Source organism: Candidozyma haemuli (genome assembly GCF_002926055.2).
Source record: "Candidozyma haemuli strain B11899 chromosome Unknown A_2014730914, whole genome shotgun sequence".
Classification (NCBI taxonomy): Eukaryota; Fungi; Ascomycota; class Pichiomycetes; order Serinales; family Metschnikowiaceae; genus Candidozyma; species Candidozyma haemuli.
The window spans coordinates 1,517,232-1,528,411 of NW_020289906.1; the positions used below are offsets into that span (position 1 = coordinate 1,517,232).

Here is an 11,180-nt window from a genome sequence, read left to right on the forward strand (position 1 = left end):
CGTTTGCAGCCATAGTTAAGCGAATTCCGCGTCACAAAACCCCAGATTTCCGCCACCCCCGGCCCCCAATTCCTCCCAATTCCTCAACTACCATCTACTTCTCCTAACCATGAACCCCCAGCCACCCCCTTCTATTTAAATAACCCATCTGGTCTCCCACCACTCCATTCTTCCCCAGGACGTACCTAATCAGGCTTAGATTCCGCGCATAGATAAGACGCATGGAAAAGGTGTCAAACACATCACGGAATTGTCCTCTCATACCAAACGTGAGAGACCAGCAAATCCCAAAATTCCATTGAATCCTGTTATTCCGTTGCATTGTTCTTATCTTACATTTAGTAAGTAGCCTGGCTGGCCCAGGGCCCTGGCCCCAGACGGAATCATACCCTATCGCGGTAATGCGGAATGTATGTGTCAAACTGATTCATCTTTTCCATCTATAAAAGCGCCTTCTTTTCCTCCAAACCGTTTCTGTTTCCAGCACATGCTTAAGGAAGCGCTACTTTATATATACGAGTTTGTGGCTGGCCGCCAAACAGCCATCTTGGCGGTTCTTCTAGGGTGGTTTTTGGCCCACACCTTCATTTTGCACCCATTTCTCATATCTCCACTTAAAAACGTCCCTGGGCCGTATTGGAACAGGGTATCTAGAATTCCATTTTTGAAGGCTTCCTGGGGCGCCAGCCTTGTGGCTAATACACACAAATGGCATGCTCAGTATGGGAACGTGGTGGTTTTGGCGCCCCATATGGTTTCATGCAATGGAGACCCAAAGTTCTTAACTGACATATACACCAAGAACATGCCGAAACTGACGTTTTACGAGAACTTTCTGAACCACGGGAACAGGAAGAACGTGTTCAGTACCTTGACAAACCCAGAGCATCTTCGGTTAAAGAAGATCATCCAGAACTTGTACCTGAAAGGATCAGTACTTAAAAACGTAAACCGCCAGAACTTGATAGAAAAGGTTTCGTTTTTGATGGACGATCTTCATAAGAACTCCAGCACGGCCGTGGACGTGTTTACCCTTTTTGCAGCGTTGGCAATGGATGCCGTGAGTGGATTCGAAGTAGGGTTGCAGAACAGTACAGATCTCTTGGAAAAGCCAGAGAAACGACCCATTGTGGCTTCTTTCCGGAACATCTCGTCCATGGGGTTCTGGACGACCCGTATGCCGTTTTTCTGGCAATTTGCAGCTTCAAAACAGATCTTGCAAGACGTGGAAACTTGCGATACCTTCGAAATGGACTTGTATAACCGTGCCGAAGCCAATGTTCCTGAAAAACAGCCCAACGTCAACTTGACAACGTTGGAAGCGTTGAAAAAGAGCGGGATCCGTGGCAAGAACGCCTACTCGCTTCTTACAGATAACCTTTTTGCAGGCCACGAAACGACTGCCGTGCTGATGACTTACTTGTGTTTCCAGCTTTCCAGAAGCATCAACAAGCACAGACAGCAACGGCTCAAGAACGAAGTCAGACAAGCGTTTGGCGCTCCAGCGTCGTCTTACATTGTCGACGATATAGAAACCGTCGACAGACTCCCATACCTCGAAGCTGTACTTAAAGAAACCATGCGTGTCCATTCAGCTATTCCTGGAGCCGAGCCTCGAGTCTGTGATAAACCATACGAAGTTGCCATTAACGGAAAACTGGTGATTATCCCGCCAGGCACAGAGATCTCGTGCCAGCCTTATTCGATGCACAGAGTAGAACTGGTGTTCCCAGACCCAGACGAATGGGTTCCTGAACGGTGGCTCCAGGCCCCAAACGAAGACTACCACGAGTACCAGGCCAGGCTTCTGCAGATGAACAAGTACATGTTTGCGTTTGGCAAGGGTATTCGTATGTGTCTTGGTATGAACTTGGCAGTGACCGAAATGAAGCTTGCGTGTGCCAACATGTACTGGAAGTTCCTGTCGTCAATTGACCACAAGTGGTGTTCTGGCAGGCCCACGGCTACCACTACACAGATTCCATTGGGCCACCAGCACTATAGTAAGGGCTCAGAGAGGGGCATCATGACCATGGCGGATGCGTATACCACCAGACCAGAGGGAGAAGAGTGCTGGCTTGTTTGGACCAAGGACGGTGACCAGGAATAGCTTTTATTGTCTGTGCAAGTCGTCTAAACAGGGATAGTCAATCACCACTTTGTGCCATTCAGTGGCAAAACTTGGCTTTCAGAGGTACTCAATCACTCAAAAGCGGAATTGCTTCAATGCCTTCAATTCCTACCATGGGCGATATTATGAGTACAGCCATCCCAACGACTTTCCTTGTAGCGTGTGGGCTACAATTGGTTGCCCTGAGCTTGGAGGATATCGCTGTAAGGTATACGGTTCCTCAATCAGTCTATGATAGATTCTGCCTGAAGAGCTGATGTATAACGAAGTAATTAGACATCAGCACGAGATGATGCCTGGCCTCAACGAAGAGTAACGTTTGGCGCTGGCACCGGTTCACTTCATAAATAGCTTCAAAATGTACTTGTTTTATCGAATGCAACGCCTTGTGATTGGTTTTTTTGTACCTGAGTGCCAAGTAGGTGGCGGCATATATATAAGCGCCGCCGCCGCCACGGTCATTTGACATTTCAAACCGTTTTTGGATTCTCCAACATGCCCTTGTATAAAGCCATTCCGTTGCTTATCGTGTCGCCATTCTTGATAATAACAACGACATTCAATGGCTACTTAGTTGGCAAAAGCATCTCTCCTGAAGGCCGCCAGCAGTATCACCGTGATTTGAGGAAGACCTATAAGGTCCTTTTTGACTATTATGTGTATGGCGACGAAGGGAAGGCCATTGAGAACAGCTAGGAAGTCGAAGCTGATTCCTTTTGAGGTTACCTCTTCTTTGGTACTGGGCACGTCGAGGAATGATGCAGAATACTTGAACATTCCGTGCATTTTACATGGCTTCCATACCTCGTCGTATAGGCCTGATTTGAGCTGGGTCCCGGTACCGTCTGCTGTATATATGAAGTCTGGTAAGGCATTCCAAAGTAGGGCTGGCCAGGAACCTGGTAGTTTGGTTGGGCCCCTTGAGGAACCATACCTGGGTAAGAAGGAAACGTATGCACTTGTGTGATTGTTTGAACACGTCCCTGGCAACATGCTTTTTGGCAAGGACCAAGCGTAGACGCACCACTGTTGGCTGGATAGTTCAATGGCACCTGACCTGTTCCTGGAGTCCACTGGGGGTTCAGAATAGCTGTTGGCACTTGGGGAAAATTGGCCATTCTTTGGGGAGCTGTAGTGCCAGTCAGTTGAGGCCTGGAGTTGTTGACAGTGGTCTTTGCATGTATGTTCAGGTTCGAGCTGTGAGGTGTTCCAGATGTTGATGTGCTGTTAGAAGCTTGTGTGGCTCTTGGTGAACTTGTGGGTTGGGCCAGTTGCTGAGTGATTGGCACTTCTTTACTAGCCGTCTTTTGCCTCTTTGGTCTGGGAGAAGATGCCTCATCTTCCGAGCTCAGTGATTCAAACAGAATTAAGCGAAGCTCTTTCTGTTCCAATTCAGAAAATGCTTCTGGAACTGGCAGAGGTAACCACGGTACGCTCGGCGGCTTCGTCTTGACATGCTCAAGTGAACGCAAATGTTCAGGCTTCCATTCTGGGTTGGAGTACTCTGGGTCTATGATCCAGAAGGGATGTATCAAATGAAGTGGGAACGGTTTTTTCTTCTCGAGGTAAGGCACTATAACATGGACACAAGGAAGTCCTGTAGTTGGCATGAACCAGTGTTGGCATGGCTCAAGTGGTGACCTATGAGACTTGCAAACTTGTTTGTGGATCATCAGAAGTCCTTCCAGGGAGACTCTCTTATACAAGTTTTGGTAAAACTCCCTATGGCAATCATTGTCACGAGGTCGAAACAACTTTGCTCGATCTTCCAGCAACTTACATGAGGTTTTCATCTCTTCCAATTCAATGTACTTTTCAAGTCTGCGGAAAACTCGAAAAATGTCTCCAGTTGAGCGCCCAATGAACGTGGCCAAGTCCCGCTGGATTGACTCTAGCCGTTCCTTCTTCATGTTATCGAAATGAAGAATTTTCCGTGTCCAACCATCCACGTACTTTTTCTTCTCATTGAGCCACGTGTTTTGAAGGTATTTCATGAATGAGGCACGATACCTCTTCACCTCGGGTGTTATAACGCTTATAGATGACTGAAAAGATCTTTCATTCTTCGACTTGAGCAAGGCACTCCATGAGCACATAATATCTTTATGTCTTCCATTGCAGAATATTCTCAAAATGCGTAACTCAACGTCTTTATAAACCAGCGACACGTCCCAAAGGTGGGAGCTATCTGGGAAACACTCCTCGGTCACCTTCAGCAATGTCGAGGCTGGGTCGGTGTATATAACCGAATTTTCGAAGCTCATATCAAGAAATGACTTGAACGACTCGAGCGCCCACTTGAAGCTTTCACGTTCGTCATTCTTCATAAAACAAAACGCAACTGGATTTGTCTTGTTGAATGGAGTCAAACACGACATGTGCACGAGCATCATATCGTGGCGGTTGGTATCTGGGACAGTACCTATAAAGAAAACCCGGTTGTATTTTTTGGCTGTTTCTATCATTTTGGGGTTTGTAAACAGGAAGAAGTCGAGACTATTCTCGTCTTCGCCTTGCTTCTTGTCAAACTTCCACTTCCCTACAACCATAGCAAGAAGAAGCTGCTTAATGGGCGAATATATGCCAGTCTGTTTTGCACGGAACAGGTCGATAACACCCTGAACCTCATTCATAGTGGCCATGGAACGTGGATACTTTTGCTGGAACTTAGCTATTGTAGAACGAGAAGACAGACTCAAATCTGTCCACGCTTCAATGTCAGAAACCTGGGATGATTGAAGTACAGGTGGTGGTCCAGGTCTGATCACGCGATGGTTGTGGTCATCCACTGAGCGTTCGATTTCCCAACCGTAGCGGGTTTTCCTTCCGCGTTCCATGAATGGACAGTCTTGTGTTCCACATTGAAGGAGGACAATTTTTGGAGTTTTATCTTTTGCGCAAACGGTGTAGCCTTCCTCAATGGCATAAGCAGAGGTGTATTTGATCAACTTCGGCTTGGTTCCAAAGACCATCACACGAGGCTCTCTGAGGCCAAGCATGGTGTGGGAGAGTTGTTATACGCGTGAAGTTGATGTTTGTAGTATGGTTGGTGATATTTTGCGTACGCGTACTCTTGAGCCTCACAGATGCACGCCAAACCAAACACCGGCTGTATGTAGTATGGATTGATTGTATGATGATCGCGAACTGCACAATGGACACTACTTACATAACTCGTGAAACACTTATATAAACCGCCTAGGGACGACGAGAGGCATTGAGGACCTATCTAAGATGCCTACGCTATCGCTTCACCTTGAGAACAAGTCCATCAGCCAAACTTAGTCCGTGCATAATTGTACGTCACCTTGCATGAACCTTGCAGATGGTGAAAATAATATATGCGCGTGGTGGTGCCAGCGCTCCTAACCTTTGCAACCATTAAATTTTTAACCTTGACTTGCCAGTCAAGGCCTTTTACCTATAAACCTATATACTCAGCCCCAAAGGAAAAAAAAAAAAAAGAAAAGAAAAGAAAAAAAAACCACGTAGCCTTACGTGGAAGGAAACCAATGGTGTTTCCTTTTTGAAGGCCACAGGCCAGCGACGAACCGCTCAGACCATAACCTTCAATCACTGTCAATGTTGGAGCCACCCCAGCTCCTAAGGAAGCTCGGCCTCGAACAGCTCCAAAGCCAGCTCCCCACTTTCCCAAAAGTCCAACAAGCCATAAACTCATTGTCCTTTGCAGAATCATGTCCCTGGCGCTCTGGCAGCTGACTCCTGCCAAAAACACCCATTTTCCCCAGCTGTCATGATTCAAACAGACTGAGGCCCCCATAGAATCCCCCAGACCCGGTACCTGGGTCTATCAACATTTTGGACATAAGCGACCCAAAGCCATCTCTCAAGGAAGACAACTCAGTACAACGTTCTGTCATGGCCACCAGAACGAGGAGACCAACCACAAGCACCTTTCGACTCAACTGCATTGATCCACAACAGAAAAGCCCACCAAACCCACCAAAACAAGAATAAAACCGACAACCCTCCTTCTGCTCTAACAGAAGGGACCACTTGTGCTTCCTTGAAAGCACTACGACCCGGCCATAGTGATCTTTTGCAGCCAGGAAGTACCCTCCACCCTCCTCTAAACCACCAGAAGCAAGCTCCGTGAGGTTTATGTAAAAAACCGACAACCCTCCTTCCATTTTCATGGAAGGGGCCACTTGTGTCCCGAAGAACACTACTACCTGACCAGCGTGGCCTTGTTCGACCAGGAAGTACCCTCCACCCGTCCCTATATAAAAGCCCCCGAACCCGAAATCCCCAAATTTTTGGGAAAGATCACTGACACCTTTCGATGCCTTGCATCCCAGCCAACGTGATCCAAAACTGGCCAGGACAAAACCCACCGAAGTGGAATGGGCTTTGCTGAAACAACAAGACCCAAAAGAACTATATATGAGAAGCACCGGGTACCACAGCAACTTCTCCCCGTATATAACCAGCAGCAGCCAGAGTCAGTGGCCGCCACTGGTCTTCCTTGGATGCCCAGAACCATCCCAAGTGCAGCTCTTGAAGCATTACCAGCACCAACCTTCAACACCAGCAAATCCTCCGTCAACAGCTTCAAGCAGCGGCTCCAAAGAACAAACCACCGCCAGCGGCATTTGGCGACTACGAGTAGCCAAAAGATCTTCGATTCAAACCAATCACAGCGTCAAATTCGAGCTCAACTTCCCTGAAGAGTCAGTGGAAGCGTTGCCTTGGCTTCTGCGTCGCCAGATCCCGGGATCCAGCAACGACGCCTCCTGAGCAGCAGCTCCCCAGCCAGAAACACGGGCCAGGCGTCCAGCAGGGGAGATACTAGAACAGGAGGAGAAACCAACGTACCATCTTAAGCTGGTCTTAGTCTAACCAGAATCACCTTCGGCAGCTCGCCTACCCGAACAACCGACAGCAGTAGGCCATTCCAGGGCACCTGAGAGGGCTAAGAACAAACAAGGGCCAACAATTGACAAGACAGAAAGCTACTGTTCATGCCAGAGCAACAAGGGTACTGTTATAAAGAGGGCGTTCTTGATTTCCTGGATTTGCAGCCATAAGACACACCAACAAACCAATCCCACGACGAACGAAAGCTTAAACCCAGAAAAATAAAGAGAAATCCCAAACAGTACATCGACAAGTGTAGTCTTGTACTCGCCTTGCTGGTTGACGACCCGCCCAGGCTGAAAAACCACGAAAGTGGCCATTCCAGCACCGTAAAAGAGCAGTAATCAGAACCAGCAGCGTCCCGCCGTCCCGCCGTCGCCAGGCCATTCCAAAACGTGCACGCCGAAGCAGAAACAAACCAAAAAGAACGTCTTTAGGCCTTTTGACAGCTGGAAACGGACTACTGGGCCGTGAAGGTTCCAGCAGCCAGACAACGAGAACAAGAAACACAGAAAACAAAAGAAGGGGCGTTTTTTGTAAAACACTGACGGTGAGTAAGGCGAAGCCATCAAACGGCCCCGCCAAACCGACGAAACTCCTCCAAAGAAGCCTCCCGTCGGTCAAAAAGTGAAAACACACGAAAAGAACAAATGAAGTGGAATCACGAGAAAAGAAAGGTAGATCTTCAGAAATCAAGCGTCGCCAAAGCAGGCGAATGGTGAACGACGAGCTAAGGAAAGAGTTTGGTGCCGTTCACACCGATTTGGGTTTCTGAAGAAGAAGAAAAAGTGGTATTCTGGGGAAAAGATATGGGGAACCCGCGGGCTTTATATATTGACGGTTTGTGCGGTTCAGTATGGGGAAGCGGGAGGGTGGGTTTGGAGAGGGAAGAAGGATGGTAGAGGGCAATTGAGTGGTAGGGGTGGATTCTAGGGGAGATTTGGAGTCGAACGGTATAAATTTTATGGAATTTGGGTGGTTATTGAGTGAAAGGAATGGGGGTTTCTGGAGGGTTACTGGAGGTGAGAGCTGAAGGGCAGAAAGGGAGAGAGGGTGGATCAAGGGTGGTAGTAGGATGCCTCTAGATAGTTTTTAGTGACTTTTTTATTGCAATTGAGTGGCTTTGGGGCTTTTTAGAGTAGTTTTGCCTTGGTAGTTGGGGATTGTAGGTCAGGATCAACAATGTGATCGACGGGGCCAACAACTGGGGAAGGGCCTTACGGAATGGTAGTTTATAGAAATAAAGTAATCCTTCTTTTTCTGAAGTCTCTTTTTGGGTGTTTGCTCAGTGGATTTTGGGTTGTCTATTGGTTCTGGATGACCATTATCATTCTCATAAGTCTACCAATTAACTGGTCCACTCCGGTCAGGAACTGAATAAAAGGACAGTTGTTTACAAGAAAGAGAATAACTAAAGTCTTTAATTTACCCCAAAATGGCCAACTTTCATGGGAAAGGTCCTCTTTGGAAGGTATCATGGCAGTACGTGAAAGTTGGTTCACCACCAGGAAGACTCCTCCTGAGCTCTCCAAAGTACCTCCTACAAAGCCCAAAGAGCCAAATTCTGCTTAAAAAGTGTTCCGAAGAGCTCCCAAAGTATCTACCATTCATAGTGACGCTTAAAACTGTCCAAGTTCTACCTCCCACCCAAAACGAGTTCAACTCACGAAGTCCCCAATCAAATACCTACCACAGCTTAAAACACAGCCAAAACCAGCTTCTTTCCACTAAATTAGCACCATTCTGCTCGCTGGAGATTCCCTTCCAACACTTTTCCTTTAAAAAAATCCCCAAATCACTCACTTCAGGCCAAAACTGACTTTCCAGAACCTAAGCATCCTATACTCCCTAACATCCTCCATTTCCCACCACAATTCCCAAACTCCTTCTCTCGCACCCCACCTGGCTCCTCCCAGGCTTATCCGGCTCCAGTTACTTCACCTACCACTTCCTCGAGCCCAGGCTTCGCTACCACCAAGGTGCTCACAGAACACCCCTCCTCCTCCCTTTCCTACCACCCAAACAGCTCCCAACCCCACCAAAACACATCTTTTCACCACTTACCCACCCTACGTTCCCTCCTCCTTCCTCCTTCCTCCTCCACCTACGCTGGCACCTCCCTTTCCATCTTCCAGTACAGCGGTAAACCCCACAAGCCACGATCCATGCTAGTGGCTGAACTCCACTACGTCTTCCCCACCCTTGAAGAAGAAATAGTCTACAGCACCACTGAAACTGCTAAGGAACTCCCACCAGCAGATATACACCCACCCACTCATTAGCTTACCCAAAGCAGTAAAACACAGAAGCCAAGCCTTAGAAACATCCACCACCAGTGTCCACAAAAACGAAGTTTTCTAGGGATAAGGAGGTTTGCAGAAACTGTGGGGCCAGGCATTTCCTGGCCTTTCCAGGCCATCCCAGTCCTGCCACTTTGTCGTGTCACAATGACAACTGAGAGCAACCTTCCTGAAAAAGCAATACTATAAGGTTTAAAATTTCTTCAACCCACCTGATCTGAAGATCTCAAAGTAACACAAGCCCTCACTTGGTGATCACTTCCTGATGTTTATCGTACCCAGGTGGTTCCACTGGTTGTACCAGTACGAGTATACTCAATAAAGTCCCACCAAAACCGCCCAAAACTGCCTTTTTTGCCCCAAAAAAAAGCCCACCCATACTTCCAGCCCCCCTGATTCCAACCCTACCATCCATTTTCCTCCAAAGTCTCTCCCTCCCGAAATACCACTCCCTCTGTGACATCTGCAAGGACCCTGAACTCGTGCGGCGCCGTGCATCACCACACAGAAACGGTTTCGCAGCCAAAAAAAGCGCCGCGAGAAATGACCCCAGGCGAAGCGCAAAAGCGGAACCCACGAGGGCGCCAGGAGTGTTGGACGAGAGCTGGGAGTGGTGGAATGGCAGCGTAGCACGGTGGCGGGAACAGGGGCTGTTTTTTGGCGTACTCAACGCTGCAAAATATTTTTTAGTGGTTCCGGAAAAACAGCGCCTTTTTCCAGGCCCAGAAGCCGAGGACAACGAGGACAAGAAGACAAGAAGACAACAAGAGAAGGACAAGGAAGGACAAGGAAGGATAGGAAGAAAAGAAGGAAAGACAAATGGACTGGCTTTGGAACCTGGATCCCCTTCGGGAATCCAGCTTCAACCTTTTCTCACGTGACCCGGCAGCTCGGTTACACCGGCCCCCTCTTTGTCCACTGGATACTACCACTTTCCAACTACTTCTTCTTCCACTCTTCCCAATCCCTTAACCTTAGATGCTTCCCTTTGCTATCCCTTACCCTCCCGAACAGGCCGAGGGCTTCTGGGGAATCCCCACGTCGACCATCGACTGGTGCGAGGAGAACTATGTGGTGCTGCCTTTCATAGCCGAGGCCTTGAACACCACCACCAACGCTGTATTTATTGCCCTTGCTGGGTTTGCCATTTTCCATGCTCACATCAACCACTTGGAGCTTCGTTTCCAGTTGCTGGCGTTGGGCTTTATGCTTGTGGGCGTTGGGTCATGGTGCTTTCACATGACGCTTAAATATGAGTACCAGCTCTTGGATGAACTTCCTATGATCTATGCCACGTGTATCCCGTTCTGGAGTGTTTTCTCTGAGTTTAAGGATAGACGGGGGCTGATTTTGGTGGGCGTGGGCATTTTCTCGGCGGCAAACTTGTTGACGGTGATTTACTTGTACTTCAAGAACCCCACAATTCACCAGACAGCGTATGGCTTGTTGAATGCGGGCATCATCTTCAAGTCGTACTCGTTGGCGAAGGACCACGTTCGTGACGAAAAGGCTGCCAAGCAGCTCAATAGAACCATGCTTTTGGGCGTGGCGCTTTTCCTTTTTGGCTATATCTTGTGGAACTGCGATATCCACCTTTGTGCCCATGTCAGAGCTACGAGAAGAGACTGGGGCATGCCTTATGGGTTCGTGCTCGAGGGCCACGGCTGGTGGCACATTTTCACCGGCACAGGCGTGTACTTCTACCTCGTGTACGAGGAGTACCTCAGATGCTTCTTGACCAAGACTGAAAAGTTTTATGAATTCAGATGGATCTTTGGTTTGCCTGTGGTGCAGCTCGTGGATCCAGAGGGATTGGTGGCATTCAAGGCGGCTGAAAAGGAGAAGAAAGCTATATAGATGGCATTACAGTA

At 48.2% G+C, this 11,180-nt stretch overlaps 2 protein-coding genes across 2 annotated transcripts; both read left to right on the top strand. All coding sequences in view use genetic code 12, as the record gives it.

The window, feature by feature from the left end:
- Window positions 1-751: 751 nt before the first annotated feature.
- On the top strand, window positions 752-2,110 carry CXQ85_000672 (uncharacterized protein; the record flags this gene model as incomplete). Its single annotated transcript, XM_025484411.1, has 1 exon — window positions 752-2,110. The coding sequence occupies one exon, from the start codon at window positions 752-754 to the stop codon at window positions 2,108-2,110; it is 1,359 nt and encodes a 452-aa protein (XP_025342626.1).
- Window positions 2,111-10,287: 8,177 nt separating this feature from the next.
- Window positions 10,288-11,166, top strand: YDC1 (alkaline dihydroceramidase; the record flags this gene model as incomplete). The annotated part of the gene is made up of 1 exon (XM_025484412.1): window positions 10,288-11,166. The coding sequence occupies one exon, from the start codon at window positions 10,288-10,290 to the stop codon at window positions 11,164-11,166; it is 879 nt and encodes a 292-aa protein (XP_025342627.1).
- Window positions 11,167-11,180: the final 14 nt, after the last annotated feature.